Source organism: Cydia amplana, chromosome 8 (assembly GCF_948474715.1).
Source record: "Cydia amplana chromosome 8, ilCydAmpl1.1, whole genome shotgun sequence".
In the NCBI taxonomy this organism is placed as follows: Eukaryota; Metazoa; Arthropoda; class Insecta; order Lepidoptera; family Tortricidae; genus Cydia; species Cydia amplana.
In genome coordinates, this window is record NC_086076.1 from 4,997,886 (window position 1) to 5,016,434 (window position 18,549).

The following is an 18,549-nucleotide window of genomic DNA, read 5'->3' on the forward strand; positions in this document are numbered from 1 at the left end:
AGACAACCCTAAACTAACCTAGTGATACTATGAGAACCAAATGCAAAATCGCTTAAATGAACTCATAACACCTTAAAAAGCTTGCTCCGTTCACCTACTGTCTCCGCCTTAACTTTGTAACCGTTACTGTCCTACTGGGCCCACACTATTTTTGTATATGGCATTATTCTCTTTGAAATAAGGGCGAATTTGTTTCAGCTTGAAAGTTTTCGACAAGAGTATCTTAAATGGAATTTATTGGATTGTAAAAAGCATTTTTGGCAATAACCGCATCTAGCAATGGAATGGACTAAGATAGTAGGTAGGTTATCTGAATTAACGGTGCATTAATTTGTTATTTTGCGAACGTTCAGAGATAAAACTACAAATGGACAGATAATAAAAACTGTTAACTATCTAAGAAAATGATCTAACAAATACGCATCACTTAAATATTTATTAAATAACAACAATGCGGCCACCAGCTAATTGAAAATTGAAAAAACGGGACGCAGAAAATTAAATAATTACGGACGCTGTAAGTACTACGATATTCGTCTATTATTTAGTGTTTATTAAGAAGGAATCAGCACGATTCAAGTGATAAGAGGTAAGTCATTCCACGACCAACATGTTTCAAAAGTAAAACAATCATTGAAGGATTCTGCAAAAAACACTTGGGAAAAAAAATGGTTTTACAATTATCGTAGGTACAGATACTACAAGTTTTATTTACGGTATTGTACATACCATAAAAAACGTAACGGCACCTCCTTTCTCAGCCTTAAGGCAATATCTTGTTGAGACGTAATTAGGGTTTGCACGACGGATCCGAAATGTATGGGAGGATCCGCGGATCCGGATCCAGATCCGGATAATTTCATACATTTCGGATCCGGATTGCAAACCCTAGACGTAATAGATGATAGGTTTTTTACATACTTACACCGCTTAAGCGATCCATTTAAATTCCTAACAAAAAAAAAGTTTACTATAATTAAGATATTAGTGTTCTTTGTAATTATAATGCAGATACAAGATAAGGTTATCTCTAAAATCAACGTTCGACACTATTAAGAGTTAAAATGAACTGTATATTTGGCAAAAATATTATGTTGATGAGTAGGTGGATATTTTTTACAAGGCGTTAATTTGTTTGTGTCTACTAAAGTAACTGAAATAACTGTTATATTGCGTCTCTAACAAACACAAAATGTCCAAATGACAGATTTTTATCTATCGTCAAAAACGATTATTAACAACTTGATTTGACAGACGTTGATTCATAACGCAATTAGTAATGGGATACAGTATAGTTTGTCAAAGGACTCTGTCTAATTTCAAACATACTCGTAGACAGAGACAGTAGAGAGATGAGTATAGTTTTTTTGGTTCTTTTTTACTGACAAATTGGTTTGTCCAACTATACCTAGTTAATAATATATATGTATGTCTAAAACACTTAAATACTACCTACAAAACTAAACTAAGATTAAAATAAACCTACTTAAAAATTAAACGACAATAAAAAAAATACCCACCTATTAAAGGTCCCGCAAGTCTGTGCCCTGCGGACTATGTTAATTAAAGGTCTCTTAAATAAAAGTAGGTACTTGAAAAAGGTAGAGACTACAGCTGGCAGTGTATGAGATCGTTACCTACCTATAGAAAGTTCGTGCGTATGTGAAATGTAAATCAACGTATATTTTCTTCTATGTATGTTAATTATAGGTGAATATGATATAAGGGAAGGAAATCAACATTTTCGAAAATCATTCATATAAATTAGTTCAAAGGGACGAAAGTGAAACTATTCTGGCAAACAAATACAACGATGTAATTATTGCAGCTCATCTCTTGAATTTTAAATACTGTTTGTGATTCTGGGTAAAGCGAGTAACAATATACTGAAATACAGAAGGTAGGATTAATATTGCTGTTCGTTGGTTCTTGTTATCTTTCGATTTTGAGTAGTAAAACAATGCAATCAACTTCCTTAAACGAGGTTTGTAGCCCTCACGTATGATCAGCCCTCTTGGAAGCTGATGCGTTAAGATATAAAATGAATAATTCATAATTAAAGTACACCATTGTAATGCATGATCATCATCAATCTGCTAAAAGTGAGTATTTCTGTGCATATTCAGACTAAGGGCCACTTGTACCATCTCACTATCCGGGGTTAAGCGGTTAAGCCATTAAACCAGTCTCAAATTGTACTGGTAACCATGGTAACCAGGTTTAACCGGTTAACCCCGGGTAAGTGGGATGGTGCTTAGGGTATATTTCACCACAATTGACACGACACTGTCAATTTATGAGTCGATGAGTAATATTTACTTGTTGGACCAGCAATGTGAAACGAATTTTCACTGTCAAAGTGAAACAGGCGCTTGACGACGCAACGGAGCAACGCAATGGTGTGGCCGAATTAAAGCTTCACTGAAAAACTAATGGTACCTAAATTGCATGTTACGAGTATGTTAGAATTCGAACAAACTTTGAGCTCGTTAGAAATGTCCAGGCGTAAAGTATAACAAAAAAAAACCCTTCAGTATATAATTTTTATAAGCTTTTTGATGGTATATACATTAAAAGTTGGCTGGTAAAATAACAGGACCATTGAAAGCTGTATAAAGATTTAGCTGCCAACATATTTTTATTTAATGGATATCAAAGGATATGGAGTTCCTTGTCCAAAGTAATAAATTTGACAAAGATAGTGGTCATAGATTTAGTTTCGCAATTATTGCTCGTAAACCTAAAATGAAAGACCTTTCAATTTGTCTATAAAATAAATTATACATACAATAAAAGCAAAATCTATTAGCACAGATGCGACAAAATAGCGCCTCCTACGAGTATCCTGCTAATATTTACGTAGACAGCAAAGAAATTAATTATAAACACGGATGAGTCACATGTTAATAACTAGGTAGGTACATATGGCTTATATTTTTTGGAGCGAATTGAGTAAATATAAATTACTTTAATCGTTACAGGCACTTACTGTTGTTGAAAATAGGTACACAAGTCGGTTAAATTAACTATTAATCATTTATTTCGCGGAGTAATTATACTAAGTTAATCTGTATAATTATAAACCAGAAACAATACAACATATTCTACATAAACACTCTCACTACTAATAATATTTTGACTTAAAACGATGTCGTGTATTTTGGCAACTTTTCACAAAAGTATAAAAATCGAGCGAATTGGCGAATTAAGCATAATGAGTTGTAAAAGCTATTAATTGACAGGATGGTCCAACTTTCACATTATTAACCCTAATCTTACTATCATAACTCGAATATTTTTCGCCCACGGAAAATTACTAAATCAAGGCACTTTATTTCTAAACAATTTACTCGGTAGGTAATTATTGTTATCCATATTTGCCAGAGAAAAGATGTAGTAAATGAATTATTAATTGGCGATAACGGGCATACACAAATCTACTAAGTCCTACAGTACGCTCTATAAGGCTTGAGTTGCCCACAATTCAAGCCTAATTAGACACCGATATATTAGATATTAAGTATATACATAGAAAACACCCACGATTCAGGAACAAATATCCGTGCTCATGAATCTCATGATGTGACGTGCTCAGGATTTAGCCACCGCGGCTTCATAGATAGGATCGAGGCTAGCCTAGGCCAGACACTAGGCACATTTTTTTTTCTATAATGACATATTTTATCTGAAGAGATATTATATTTTTAAGTAATTTATAGTAAAAATACTACTAGTCTTACGGTCATATATTCTAGTGGTATCTTTTCCATTTCTTACTAAGCATGTTATTTGCACAACAATTCGTGCATCCATACCATATAAAAAAGCAATGTAAAGCCGTATTTGCACAAATATGGTGAAGTGTAAGTATAAGCCTCATAAAAACCGTCCACAGCAAACAAACTCGTCCACACTTTCTCAAGTGACCCGTGGTACGGGCGCCCGCGCCGCTTAGCAAAAGCTGCCGCGAAGCCTCCGAGATCCACATTCACGAGTGGACTGCGCACGAGTTCCGACGCCGAACGATTTCACATACATTCTTATAATTAAATATTTATTACACTTGTTTATAATGGCGCAGTACTCATGGATCGTATTTTCGGTGAGTCACTTTGCATTTTTTTTTAATTAAAACACTGATTCTAGTTCGTATTTTTTGTCGTCCTGTTTGCTTTGAGTTTGATAAAGTACACTGACTATTTTGTTTACTATCATTTATACTTTAGTACAGTCAACGCCAAAGATAATTTTTCACTTTTGCACCTTATTCCTTCGTAATAATGCGAAAAAGCCGACTGTACCTATGATACAATTAAACGATTTTCCCAGATTCCTTTTCTTGTAGAATTTTAAATATGAATGCTAAAAAACGCAAGACTATGCAGCAAATAGAAGAGACGATTCAGAAATAAAAATTTGTACTTATGCTTTGGTTTCCTCCGATAGCGGTGCCGGCATATAGCGGCCGTCTCCATACAAATACTACGACATCCATATTTAGCCGTATTATTTAGTATGGAGACGGCCGCTATATGACGGCACCGCTATCCTAGGAAAACTGATCTTTAGATGCAACATCTTAACGTAACATTGTTTCATATTATGTTTCCTTTTTGATAAAGCGGCTCGGTGACCTGGGACTAGTGCATCTAAACTGCAGATTATTGTTTCGAAAATATAATTTTATGCCTAAAGGTTTGGGACGATGGGTAGGTATCTTCTAGAATTTAATTTGAGAGCTTATGCTCATTTTTAGGGTTCCGTAGCCAAATGGCAAAAAACGGAACCCTTATAGATTCGTCATGTCTGTCTGTCTGTCTGTCCGTCTGTCTGTCCGTCCGTATGTCACAGCCACTTTTCTCCGAAACTATAAGAACTATACTCTTGAAACTTGGTAAGTAGATGTATTCTGTAAACCGCATTAAGATTTTCACACAAAAATAGAAAAAAAACAATAAATTTTTGGGGTTCCCCTGATACTTCGAACTGAAACTCAAAAATTTTTTTTTCATCAAACCCATACGTATGGGGTATCTATGGAAAGGTCTTCAAAAATGATATTGAGGTTTCTAATATCATTTTTTTCTAAACTGAATAGTTTGCGCGAGAGACACTTCCAAAGTGGTAAAATGTGTGTCCCCCCCCCCCTGTAACTTCTAAAATAAGAGAATGATAAAACTAAAAAAAATATATGATGTACATTACCATGTAAACTTCCACCGAAAATTGGTTTGAACGAGATCTAGTAAGTAGTTTTTTTTTATACGTCATAAATCGCCTAAATACGGAACCCTTCATGGGCGAGTCCGACTCGCACTTGGCCGCTTTTTGGTTTTTTCAGACGGGCTAGTGTAATTAAAAACACAATCTCTTGGACGATAATCTGTTCCATCTTAGTTTATGAAATACCTATTTGCAAACAAAATTAATCATTTTGACAAAAATCTCTAAAACGCATTTTTTTACGATCTACATAACACGAACATAATATACTGATACAAACTAACTTAAGGGGCTCACTGGTTAACAGTCCGCCGGACGATATCGGCCTGTCAGAATAAAAAGTTGACAGTTCCGAGCAACTGACAGGCCAATATCGTCCGGCGGACTGGTAATCGTTGGGCCTTTTAAGCCGACCACTGAATAGAAGGCCGCCGGACGATATGGCCTGTCAGTTAGAACAAAAATTTGACAGTTCCGAACAATATATTATATCTATACTTATTTACATTAACTTATTTACACACACACAAGTGTCATTTACGTCATAATTATTCAGGACAAAATATTGTCTAAACTAGTTTTTACGGTAAATTAAAACAATTGCACTTATTAGGTATACGTACTTATTTCACGTCGTTCCAAGTAGCATCATTAAATGATAGAGTCTGACTACTGAAATATTACAAAACCCGTTTGAGTAAAAGTTCTGGTTGAAATGAGCTGGTTTATTGTCTTAGACAAATATCTGTCACATTCTGACAGATATATGAAGGATTATCCGCGGTAAAACCAACGGCGACCGTCATTTACCCACGTTATTTGGATCGTAATATTACTCACTTATTAATTTTAAACAATAAATAAATATGATTTGCAAAACTATACATATCTATATTTACTTGTCTTCAGATAGGTTATTTATAAGTTTTTAGTTTAAGTGTTTTATAATATTTTACCTACTTTTAATTCGTTGTATCAATGTGTAAGTAGCTAGCAGAACAGTTTACACTTTTTTTGAGTACTCAGCGTAGTTTCCACTTAACCTTATAAACTATTTGATATCCTGTTATCAATGTGTGCCAATAAAGTTAATGACACTTAATTTGCATCAATGTTGTTTTAATCGTCGTAATTGATTTTTACTTAGGTATTCTTAAAATCGACTTGAAAATTTCAATGTCAAATAAGTAGGTGAAGTTTCTCAGTTTTCCCTTAAAATAAAAAATAGGGGGAAAACATACAAACGCATTAAATATGAGAAATGATAAACAAAATTCTTAGCAAGTATTGTTTTTGAAACGCTTTGTTTACCTAATGACTTTGGCACACATTACGCAACAAAAAAGCGGCAAGTGCGAGTCGGACTCGCCCATGAAGGGTTCCGTATTTAGGGGATTTATGACGTATTAAAAAAAACTACTTATTAGATCTCGTTCAAACCAATTTTCGGTGGAAGTTTGCATGGTGATGTACATCATATATTTTTTTTTGTTTTATCATTCTCTTATTTTAGAAGTTACAGGGGGGGGGGACACATTTTACCACTTTGGAAGTGTCTCTCGCGCAATCTATTCAGTTTAGAAAAAAATTATAATAGAAACCTCCATATCATTTTTGAAGACCTATCCATAAATACCCCACACGTATGGGTTTGATGAAAAAAAAATTTTTGAGTTTCAGTTCAAGTATGGGGAACTCCCAAACTTTATTATTCTTTTTCTATTTTTGTGTGAAAATCTTAATGCGGTTCACAGAATACATCTACTTACCAAGTTTCAACAGTATAGTTCTTATAGTTTCGAAAAAAAGTGGCTGTGACATACGGACGGACAGACAGACGGACAGACGGACAGACAGACAGACAGACAGACAGAAAGACAGACAGACATGACGAATCCATAAGGGTTCCGTTTTTTGCCATTTGGCTACGGAACCCTAAAAACGATGTGTTAATAACCTTTCGACGGGTAAAGAGGAAAATCTCTGAGTTCATTGACTTTAAATATAACTGTACCGGCAATATATATTATTGGTGCCAAAAGGAGCCTATTGAATAAGATTTTAGACACTAATTTAAAAACTTAAAATATTCTTCTGTTTTTTGTTCTGTTGGCACATTGATGCAAATTAAGTATCATTAACTTTATTGGCACACCTTGATAACAGGATATCATAATAGTTTATAAGGTTAAGTGGAAACTACGCTGGGTACTCAAAAAAAGTGTAAACTGTTCTGCTAACTACTTAAGGGGCCCACTTATTAACAGTCCGCCGGACGGTATCGGCCTGTCAGTTGTTAGGAACTGTCAAAATATTGTTGTAACTGACCGGCCGATACCGTCCGGCGGACTGTTAATCAGTGGGCCCCTTAACACATTGATACAACGAATTACAAGTAGGTAAAATATAAAACACTTAAACTAAAGACATATATGTAAATAACCTATCTAAAGAAAAGTAAATATAGATATGTATTGTCAAAAGCTTGCAAGTCATACTTATTTATTGTTTAAAATTAATGAGTCAGTAATATTAAGGTCCAAGTAACGTGGGCAAATGACGGTTGCAGTCGGTTTTACCGCGGATAATCTTTCATCTAATATCTGTCAGAACTTCTGACTCAGAAGGTGACAGATATTTGTCTAAGACAATAATCGTTTCCAGCTCATTTCAACCATAACTTTTACTCAAACGGGTTTTGAAAGTTTACGGTTCTATCGTTAACCTGGGTATGGCACTGTTCTTAAATGTACCTTAGTTATAAAACCCTATTGTCATTGGTCATTGTTATGGTACTTTTGTCCACAATGTATGTCGTATTTGACCGAGATGTTGTTCTCAGTAGCTCGTGGCATGTAGTTTACTGGTGATGCATTTTAAAGTTAGTAAGGTGTTTTGCTTGGTAATGTCAAAAAAATTAGGGTTACGATTAGTGAGTAACTTGTGACAAAGTACAATGTAAGTGCCATTTGAAGCAAACGAGACCAAAACTATTATGAGAAGAGTTTTACATAATTTCATCAATAATACATGCGAAAGTTAATGTGTACCTATGTAAAAAAATACACTGCTTCATATTATGGATGGCGAATATTGTACGTTGTACGGATAGGGTCATGGTCAGGTTAATGTCCTTAACTACGTAAATTTTTTTTCTAATTCAGCCGTACGTTTTTTATAAATGTAGCACTTTTATTCTGGCTGTTTCCCCTTAAGAACAATAAATCCGTTATAACTTATCTTCTTAATATTTTGTCTAAAGTGGTGTCACGCGCACTAAACATTGTAGATAAGGACACAGTTGTTACCTTCCGTTGTTGGCGGTACTTGTGATGTTGCACTGATAATACTATGTGCAATCTTGCACGGGAAAGCTTCTTTGGGGTAAGTGTCATTCTATAGAACTTGCTAACTATGTAAACAAAAGTCACTAGTAAATTGACATTCAGAGTCAATTTTAATATGGTGGTTTGTTTACAGAGTTAGCAAGTTCCATAGAATGACAAGATATACAGACCTATTACATAATAATATACACTCGTATTTAATGCATCTGAAACGGTGCTGGAATATCTAGCTAAATACAGTCGTAGGTATAAGTTTATTATAAATTCAATGTACGTAAGCAGCCAAAATATGTACGACCTTAACTGAACTAAAAAGAAAAAAGAAATTGTCTTTACCTGACCAAACTCGTTTTAATTTTTTGTTACACTGGCACAGGCCCTGTTCCAGTTTAGTTTCTTGAAATTAACTTAAACAACCCTAATTATACGTGTCCTTTAAAGGTACACCATGCGATCTGTGTTAAGTGCTTTAAAGTAGCGGTCATATATCTTAAAATATAACTCGAACGTACGTATGTACTAAGGTTCGAAATCAATTAAATATTTATTTGCATAAACAAGTTGGAAAGGAAAGTGAAGTGAACCACTTTTATACATAACGTAATTATGTAAATATGGTAAATATGTTTATGCTAAATAACGAAATAAACATAATCATTTAGGATGCCTATGGCAGACTGGGTTTCACTTTCTTCGCCAAATCCAGTTCGGTGCAGACGTGAGGTGCAAAAAAGTTTCACTATGGACAAAAAATCGATCACAAAATCGACATCTTTCAAAGCTAGCACTTTCACGTCTCGACATTGTATAATTAAAATTGATTTGATCGATGTCAACACATTAGTATTTTATTTCGATTTAAGATCATTCTAAAGAAATATTTTTATAGGTTAGGTATAGTAGTTACACTTAAAAAAAAGTAAAACCGACTTCAAAAAGGAAAAAAAAAATATTATCCCGTTTTATATGCGCTAGCAACTGGAACGTTTGAAGTCGGTTAAAAAGTGGCCAAAATCCCGGATTAGGTATTCGGATACCTTATAAACGAAACGGAACCAAATATAGTTTACCAAATATGGTTAATTCAATTCAAATTCTAAACTAAAAAAAGTTTAAATATTCTTTTAAAGCTCAAATTTGTCTAAGTACTTATATCTTCATTATTCTTCAAAAAAGCTCTAAAATACCTAGTCTTAGTTTGTCAGAGAAAGGTTATAAAGTTGAATAAATGTGAATGTGGGCAGTGCAAGATGACTTCCCGTCCTTGATAAACAAATGCAGAGAAATCGAAACCGGTTTTCTAAATTAAGGATTCGATTTATAAGAACCTTTTTGTCATCGAGGTCGATGAACTTTCTTTAAGTTATTGCCTCATTGCATTACGTATAGGTACAGCAACATCAAGTGAAATTACTGGACTTGAAAAAAGTTGGCACAAAATGATAAGACTTACAAAGAGAACTATACCGACGTTTAATAAAGATTTGTTGGCCTTAATATTTAATAAAGCTTTTAAAGTAAACTTTTTTGTATTGTTTGACATAAAACGTAGAAAAACTAAAAATTCCGTTATGAAATTTCTCTTTTGTGTATTCTGATACATAATGCATATACCTACGAGTAAGTAGGTCAATATACCTCGTTTAAGTAGTTATCGGTGATTATCCTTGGCATTGTTTGGGAAACTGGGCCAGGTGAAAATTTGCCGAATTTGCATTAATCGCAGCTGTTTCCGAAACAATAGATTGTGTGAACTGGACCTCTTTAAAAAATAGCGGTCAATAGATTCGTACATTCGTAATTTGTAGTTCTATAGTGTCATGCATCCATAAAATGATATGCATTAAATGAGCATTATTTGTGTAAACCTTGCTACATACATGTAACAATGTTTACACAAATTCTGCTACAACATTCACAAAAACGTCTCATATAATTATGGTGTCGATTGAATAAGTATTTGCAGAATTTGCAAAAATGCACAATCGATTTGGATAAGTTTCTTTGATTTAGGGTAAAACCGGTTTCTTGAATTTTCTTGATGTAATGTAACTGCGCAAGGTAAATAACGATTTAACCCTTCGTACGCTTAAACAAGGATCCATGCGTGGGAATTTAAATCTATTGTTTTAAATGTCAAGGTCACTTTTTCAATGATCAAATTTAACAGGCCGCATACGAGGGGTTAACTCTAGTTTAAAAAAGTATATAAAATGGGTTATGTCTTTAAAATTATTTCCCATTTTCGCTATTATTTAAGTACTTATAATCTTTTACTACTTTTGAATTAAATAGTCGTGTCGTTTCATGTTAGTGTTCATGATAATTCATACTAAAATATTTCATTACGATATTATATAGTTAATTTCAAGATTGTGTTATTACTATTGCAGCTATATATATTGTAGCTATATTATTTTTAAATACAGAAGGATGGATGTTAACTAAAACTAATATTTGTATTATCTAAAATTCCAGGTGTTGCTGACATGCTGCCTTTTAGAGGTATCTTCGCGGCCTTCTGACAGCGAGTAAGTATATTTTTAATATACACATTCATGTTTGATACTTTCTAATGACACATAAATATATATTTGAATTTAATCATGAGATACTTTAAATATAAATCCAGTAGTAATTAATTAAAAATCTTAATTGATAAAGTTTGTGGATTAATGTGTGATTATTTGGTCTTAACGACATTGATAGAATTGAACGTTTTAAAAATGAGTCGTAGATTATGTATCATGTACCACGGAAAACATTCGCTTAAAAATAGTATTATACTGTTAATAATTATGATTGTGTTGATTTTGATCTAATTCTGTGTGACAGATAAATAGTCAAACAATAATTATTAATGACTATCCTGTATATATGACATACAAAAAATAAATGAAAAAAATATTAATGTTTACTGAAATGTAGCAAAAGTGTAAAAAGGCCTTGCGCTTTACTTAAATGGTAGATTGGAAAATGCACAAGTAATAAAACAAAAGCACAACTAACCAACACAAAACGTCGAGAATATCAGTGAAGGAGTAAGAGGAACATTTAATTTAAGTTCGCCGTTATGTGTCAAAGTCGTTACTGTCGAAATCGTAACAAACATTTTACTTTTACGATTTAGAGAATTTATTACCAAGTTACATGGGTTGTAACTTGTTACAAATGTTACAAGATTAGATAGGCACGTTTGAAGATTAACAACTTTGATACAAAACGTCAACAAAGCAGATTTGCCTTATACCTACAAATAGAAAGGTTTTTTTCGCGGTGCCTCTTACTCTTACTAACTTCTCGTTCCTCTGCGTTTAATATCCATGCGGCACACAATAATACTAGTGGACGGAGGTACTTCACCGGGCGTTGTCATGGTTCAAGTATTTATGGTGATTTTATTAACGCTTAACACTTGCTTACTAAGAGTTTAAATGTAAAATAGCAAACATTAATATTTACGTAGTTAGTTTCGCTTATCAAACTTACTAAGATTTTAGTACTGTTTAGTAAAATTAACGCCTGCGTATACTATGTCTTATTTGGTTTCACACTGAATTCATAACAAGCTTGGGCAAGGTGTTTAATACAATAATATCTATAAACAAGTACTGACATCAATATGTTTTTGCATTTCAGGTCAGCGCCTTCGCTGAGATTCGATATATCTGAAGAAGCAATAGATGACATTAACGATGATGAAGAATTGCCACGAGAACAAATCAGATATCCTGAAATTGATAATAATAATACGCAAGATATTTTAGACAAAATAAGTGCTATTAACAAAGGACTAATAAAACCCAATAGGGTGAGAAACAAAAATTCTCAAACTCATACTCTTGGGGATTATGTTCTGGACGCATCTACTCTAGAGAAAATACAGCAAATTATATCAGATAGCAAACTAAATGGTTACTCTAATGCTCAAAAGAAGCAAGAGAGTGATTATCTTGCAAATCAAAATATTAATGAGCTTCGATATGATAATTCAAGAGCATTGCATTATGGAGTACTCCCAGCAGATTTATCGGCTGCTAATCAAGCGCAGAGTACTGCGGCACGTGTTCCATATATCACAAGTATACCTGTCCTCGTTATGCCTACACCATCAAATGAATTATACGATAGATATACACAAAACAATTTTAATACCATAGAGTCTGATTCTCAATTCCAGACACGGCAGAGACCACCGATTTCACTTCCTTTTAATATAAATTGGCCATTAGCACCATACTTTCCTATTCTAGTCAAAGATCCATTACTTGGGTTTCTTCATGGCGGTGGATGGAATAATTTCTTTGAATATGGCCAAAACGCTGACGTGTGTAACAGAATGCAAAAAGCTATAGAAGATGAAACTGAAGAAATGACTGAAGTGGAAGTAGGAAATACAAATGAAAATGTAAATTTGTTCGTACCAGAAACCAAAACAAATGCTAGAGAAGCAAGAGCGATTAGAAAAAGGACTGTCTCTACGGAAGCTCCCAAAATGAAAATTACGGATAATTCAAAAAATATGAAAAAGTTTTTCAGCAAACCTGCTGCGGCTACGACTGCTACAAAACCTGTCAAACCCGAAACACCTGTAAAAGGCACAAAAACCGTGCCAAAAGACGATGATTTGAGATTTCACATGGCGGGATTTTCGTTATTTGGAGGTCGGCCATCTGTGCCTGCGTATAATCCTGGGTTCTTCATAAATAAGCTTAAAGTGAGAAGAGGAGGCGTAGCCATTGCGGGTCCAGGTGGAGTAGCAACTGCTGGAAAAGGAGGAGCAGCCATAGTTGGTCCTGGCGGCCTGGCCTACACACAGCCAGGAGGCCTTGCTGTCGCCGGGCCATCCTCTCGAGTTGTGGCTCTCACCTCTGACGTAGACCTTTCAACCATCGTGACTCGCCTGCAGCAGCAGCAAGCCGCTACCGACGGTTCGGTCCCAAGATTATTAGAAGCGATACCAGAAGGCAAAATTGTTGCTATAGGGCCTACTATTTACTACCATCCTGAACCAAACTAAAAGCTTTTTCTTGCTTCCCTAACCTCTCATCTTAACCTTGTTTCTTTTCTTCTTTCCTCTTATTAAACTTCTTTTTCTTTCTTGTTAGAAGATGGGGAGTCTGGAGAAGATTTGGAGGAGGAAGAGGATATTCTGGATACGACGCGTACAGTGGATACGACCAACGACCGGAAGAGTATCAATTTGATGGATTAAACTTTGTGCAATCGTCGGCTGTTGGAGACAGTACTTTAACTTTGTTTTTGAAACCAGTTGCGCATGCCGTAAATGGCTCTAAGGGAACGGCGATCGCGAATCCAGTTTCTCATGTGATCATAGGGTCAGGGCAGAAGGGAAATGTAGTGTTTAACCCTAGGGCGTCTGCTATAGTTGGCCCTGGAGGCATTGCTCATGCCCAATCTGATCTCTACTTGTATGAACACAATCTGATATAATTAAAATCATACATTTGATGTTAAATCGACCGAAAGAGGCTAAAAGAAACTCTTTAGTTATATAATTGATCCAAAACATACCAGAGTCTTTTATCATCATAATTTATAATTCATATTGTTTAAGTAAAATATTTTAATAGACTGAAATTACCGATTTCGAAAAACACATTCGAATGATCTCTTGAAATTGTTTTTCGAATCGATTTGTATAACTAGTAAATTTAGGAATTATGTACTATTTTAAGGTTTTTATGTATTAAACTTAATTTTATTTAAACAATTTCATAAAAATCCTTTTTGTTTTATTTCCTAAAAGCTTTTATGATATATGCATAATATTATGTTATGTTTAAAAAGTAGGAGGAGCAATATTGAGAAAGAATATTAAGAATATTTTAAAAATAAATTTCCCTTCCCGGGCACCAAAACGTCAGTGGTTCTGAAAATTATTATGATTTACGACAGAAGTAACACCCTGAAAAAAGTTTATTTTTCTCCTACTACGTCCATATCTTCCATATCGACCAACCGTGGTCTATGTTTTCCCAACGATTCAGATGTTTTCGGTCTACAGACTAGTACAGACGCAACTTCTTTGAAACTTTGTGCTGGCGCTCTGTGTTAGTTTTTTTAAATTATGAAATTAAAACGTGAAATTTAAAACTTTTATTAGTAGATTTAAGTGCAGTTATCTCTGAAGTTTACTGTACCTAGTTAATTCTAAAATACTTCAAATCGAAGGATAGAGAATTAAACATATTTTTAACTAATATATTGAGACTAAAAAGTTATGTAGTTTATAATTAAATTTAACAATTAATTTTGTAAACAAAACATCGCTCGTTAAATATAACAGGAATGTGTTATTTTTTCATGTCATATTTAATTCATATTTAATCCCTTATAAATCACATTACTTTTAAATAAATTTGGTACTCCAATTTGTTTAGGACATTGAAATAATAATCACATGTATCTAATATATTATTCCTTGTAGGTCACATCTAAAATAAAATTGTTGATATAAAGTATCTTAACACAGAACTCCCTTTATTTATAGGGCATCAGTCCAATACCTGCCATTTTACGGTGGGGGCAAGGGCCAATATCTAGAAATAAAGACCAACAACCGAGGAGTTGTTATCAGTGAAGTCATAGTATCCGAAGAAAAAATAAGCAGCGAAAACGTAGTTAAAAACGTCGATGAGAGCCTCTTATCGAGAGTACTAGCCAAGAATCTGCAAAACCTGCAGTCTCTATCTAGTGGTTTGATAAAGCTTCACAATCTTGGGAGAAAAACTGGTGCTTTAACTAATAGTGACAAGGAAAGGTTCCGGTCCCAACTGGCATCCCTAGGAGAGGCTGCTTCGAACACTATCAAGCTTATTGATGAAGTTGGAGAAAATGTTGACGTTTTGTTCAAAAGTGGATCGAAGAGGCAATATGAAAATGATGAGGAATATGTAAGTATAGCCAACGCATGTCTGTACAGTAAGTAACAACACGTGGAACTTTTGCTATTAAAAACAAGTTAAATTGGAGTTATAGGGAAAAAAAGTTTTCATTCAACTCGTTTAACAGAATATTAATTTGACCTGAGATTTCAAAAATTACGTTACAGGTTGAAAAAAGTTTTTTTTTATCCGATTATTTAAATTATTTTTTTTATACAAATTCATCAATACGAGTAATTTATGACATTGATAAAAAATATAAAAAGCTAGTTTTGTGGGATTTATAGGAATTGATGTGAGCGACTAGTTCCTACCTCCATAAAACAAGAAAATCTATAAATAATTACAATAACCTACAATATTCACTTCTATAAGCACTTCTTTTTTTAATGTAGCGCCATCTGAACATAGCTTTGCACGTTTATCCTCATTTGCAATTAATTGCCCGAGAATACGGTAAGGCGGTCTTCACATTGGATGCGCATCCGCACGCCACACCGGTGTGAGAGTGGGATAGCGTTATATTTGCATGATGATCGTTTATAAGATGATATAGTTATATTGATGATCGTGACGTGAATTCTTATAATTTTGGCTCAGGCAAATTTGTATTAAAAAATATCACGATTTAATCTAATAAATGGCCTTACCGAGATTAAAATCTGGGAACTCTTGCTTCGTAGGCAGGGTCACTTACCGACTAGGCTAGGAGGCCGTCGAAAGTTAATAGATGAGTTAAACTAAGACTGTTTCAGGTCGGTGAAGAGGGCGTTGGTATTGACTCGCCCAACGATGAAGACAACCTTGGACAGCTCCCAATAGCGGGCATCACTATTGCCGAAGCCAAACCTGTTGGTAAGTAAAATAACTATATATCCTGTTCTTATTTACCTTTGTAAAGGAAATTGTGAATATTAGCTTCTATAGTGAACTCGGATTATCATTTTAAGTACAGTTGATTAATAGGTAAACGACTACCTATCTATTGATAAATATGATGGCACTATAGACCAAGTCGAAAGAGTTCAAAATTCAAACACCGTACAAGGAAGTTGGACCTTACTGCATTTGTTAGTTACGCGGTAAAATTATTGCACTATCCCTGACGATAGTCAACCGTGACTGATTTTCACGAACTTGGTTCAGAGTTGGCATTATCTCGATTACGTCCTCTGTTGAATGCTGAACGTTGAATTTTTAAGATAAATATTATACAGTCTAGTGACGATGTGAATGAATAACAGTTCAACTGTTTTCGTGAAAAAGTTAATAAAGTGACTGACAATTTATTAAAATATTTGCTACGGCACATATTATACGGTTTTCAACATTTTGTTTAAGTCGTAGCTTCACAAGTGACGTAAAACGATCCGTCATACAAATTCTGATGATGATATTGTGTCTTGCAGGTCTAGCAGTGATAGGCGAGCAAGGTCTAGCCGCTTCGCGCCCTCAAGCCACCGCCGTGGCCGTGTCCGGCATCGCGCTCGCCCGCCCCATTGCCACCGCCATCGCGGGTGTCAACCCTGCGCAACTGGGCATTAACTTCCAAGTCAATAAGGAACATAAAGCATAGGCTTTTTGGTATTGCGTGGTACATTACCGAAGCTGAGCCACGTCTTACCTTACAAGGGGCACTGTTGGTAACGTCTTTGATATTAAATATCAAAAGCAGCACTGTGTGAAAAAAATTTTCACACAGTGCTGCAGTGAATTGGGATAGTGTCTAATTTTAAATAAGGGTTCCTTTTGTATCTTTTTAGTACGGAACCCTAAAAATTGTGATGGCTAATTTTAATGTGTCATGTGATCATGTTTAGTCTTTCAAATGTGCATTTATATTTTTTAATAAATTATTATATTAATTGTAAATCACATCGCCTTTACTTCTGTATCTGTTAAGCCTTTGGGCTAAAATGTCAGATGGCTGCCATCCATTGATGATGATGGCAGATGCTTTCGTAAAAAATAGTGTCTGCACCTATTCGAGTTGCCAAAAGCGGACCCTGGGCTCCTTTGTTACATAATTGGGAAAGCTGAAGATGAAGAGGAGGATTTGGCACAGCATGGGCTCTGTAAGGAATAGCTTTCAAACATCCTAATCCCCTTGAGGCAGTTCTAATTAAAAACACAGGGAAGTACATTGACTCTGAGTATTTCAAGTATTTGAGCAGATGAATTGTGGCCAATAAACGAGTACTTCGTTTTTTTTGCACAAAATGTTGCTTTTCCGGTTTGTTACTTGTATATTTTAAAATATAATGCTTAGGTAGTTTTAAAATGTAATTTTACAAGGTCCGACTGTCTACAAAGACGCGTAGGTATCAGTTACAAGTACCTACTAGACTTAATGCGTATTACTTGGGTAAAATATTGCGATCTAGATCTTAACTGTTTGCATTAAGTTGACGACTTTATTTGTATCACTTACTATACCACGAGCTCACTAAATTAACATCTATGAAGCGCAAATCATGACTCACTTTTATCTACAAGTTTATACAGAATTCCATAACGAGAGTATTATCAAGTCATTACTTGCCACTTGTTTTACCAGGAACTCTTCGCCCCGCAACTTAAGCAGGAGACGGTCATAGTAGGTTAGGACATGTCACTAGCTATTATTCACACGTGTCGAATTACATCCAGACCTCTTAGTAATTTAAAACTCGTGTACTTACTGTAACCGCACAACAGGTATTCGTGAGTAATGTCCAAACAGGTTCAAGGAAAGAAAACAAACTGCGGCGACATTCTGAGAAAATAATTGTCAACTGGAAGCATTGAATTCTTGAAATTATGTTTGTCACGGGGACTTCCAGTCTTTGTTATCTTAATTTGTCTTAAAGGATTATTTTTTTCTTAGCCACTGCTGGGCAAAGGCCTCTCCCTTTTATCTCCACAACTCCCGTTGTTGTGCTTAAAGGAATAAAGAAATTAAATTGTTTCAATTGTTTGTGGAAGTTTAATTGTGTGTGGAAATTCTGTATCTATTCTGTAAGATATCTTAAAAGTAAAAGAGAAAAGGAGGACTAAAATGATAGCGGCATAAGCATACAGTTATTGTAAGA

The 18,549-nt window shown here is 34.6% G+C and overlaps 1 protein-coding gene across 1 annotated transcript; it reads left to right on the plus strand.

Moving 5' to 3' along the window:
• The first annotated feature begins 3,945 nt into the window (after nt 1-3,945).
• LOC134650345 (uncharacterized) lies at nt 3,946-17,110 on the plus strand. Its single transcript, XM_063505305.1, has 7 exons — nt 3,946-4,102; nt 11,049-11,101; nt 12,210-13,501; nt 13,708-14,002; nt 15,085-15,487; nt 16,234-16,333; nt 16,888-17,110. The coding sequence occupies exons 1-7, from the start codon at nt 4,073-4,075 to the stop codon at nt 17,052-17,054; spliced, it is 2,340 nt and encodes a 779-aa protein (XP_063361375.1). The 5' UTR covers nt 3,946-4,072; the 3' UTR covers nt 17,055-17,110.
• The last annotated feature ends 1,439 nt before the right edge of the window (nt 17,111-18,549 follow it).

What these genes read in the sequence shown, in the direction of transcription:
- LOC134650345 (XM_063505305.1), top strand. Translation starts at nt 4,073, where the DNA reads ATGGCGCAGTACTCATGGATCGTATTTTCG. An exon ending in ACTCATGGATCGTATTTTCG is followed by an intron (nt 4,103 to 11,048) that starts GTGAGTCACTTT and finishes CTAAAATTCCAG; the next exon opens with GTGTTGCTGACATGCTGCCT. An exon ending in TCGCGGCCTTCTGACAGCGA is followed by an intron (nt 11,102 to 12,209) that starts GTAAGTATATTT and finishes TTTGCATTTCAG; the next exon opens with GTCAGCGCCTTCGCTGAGAT.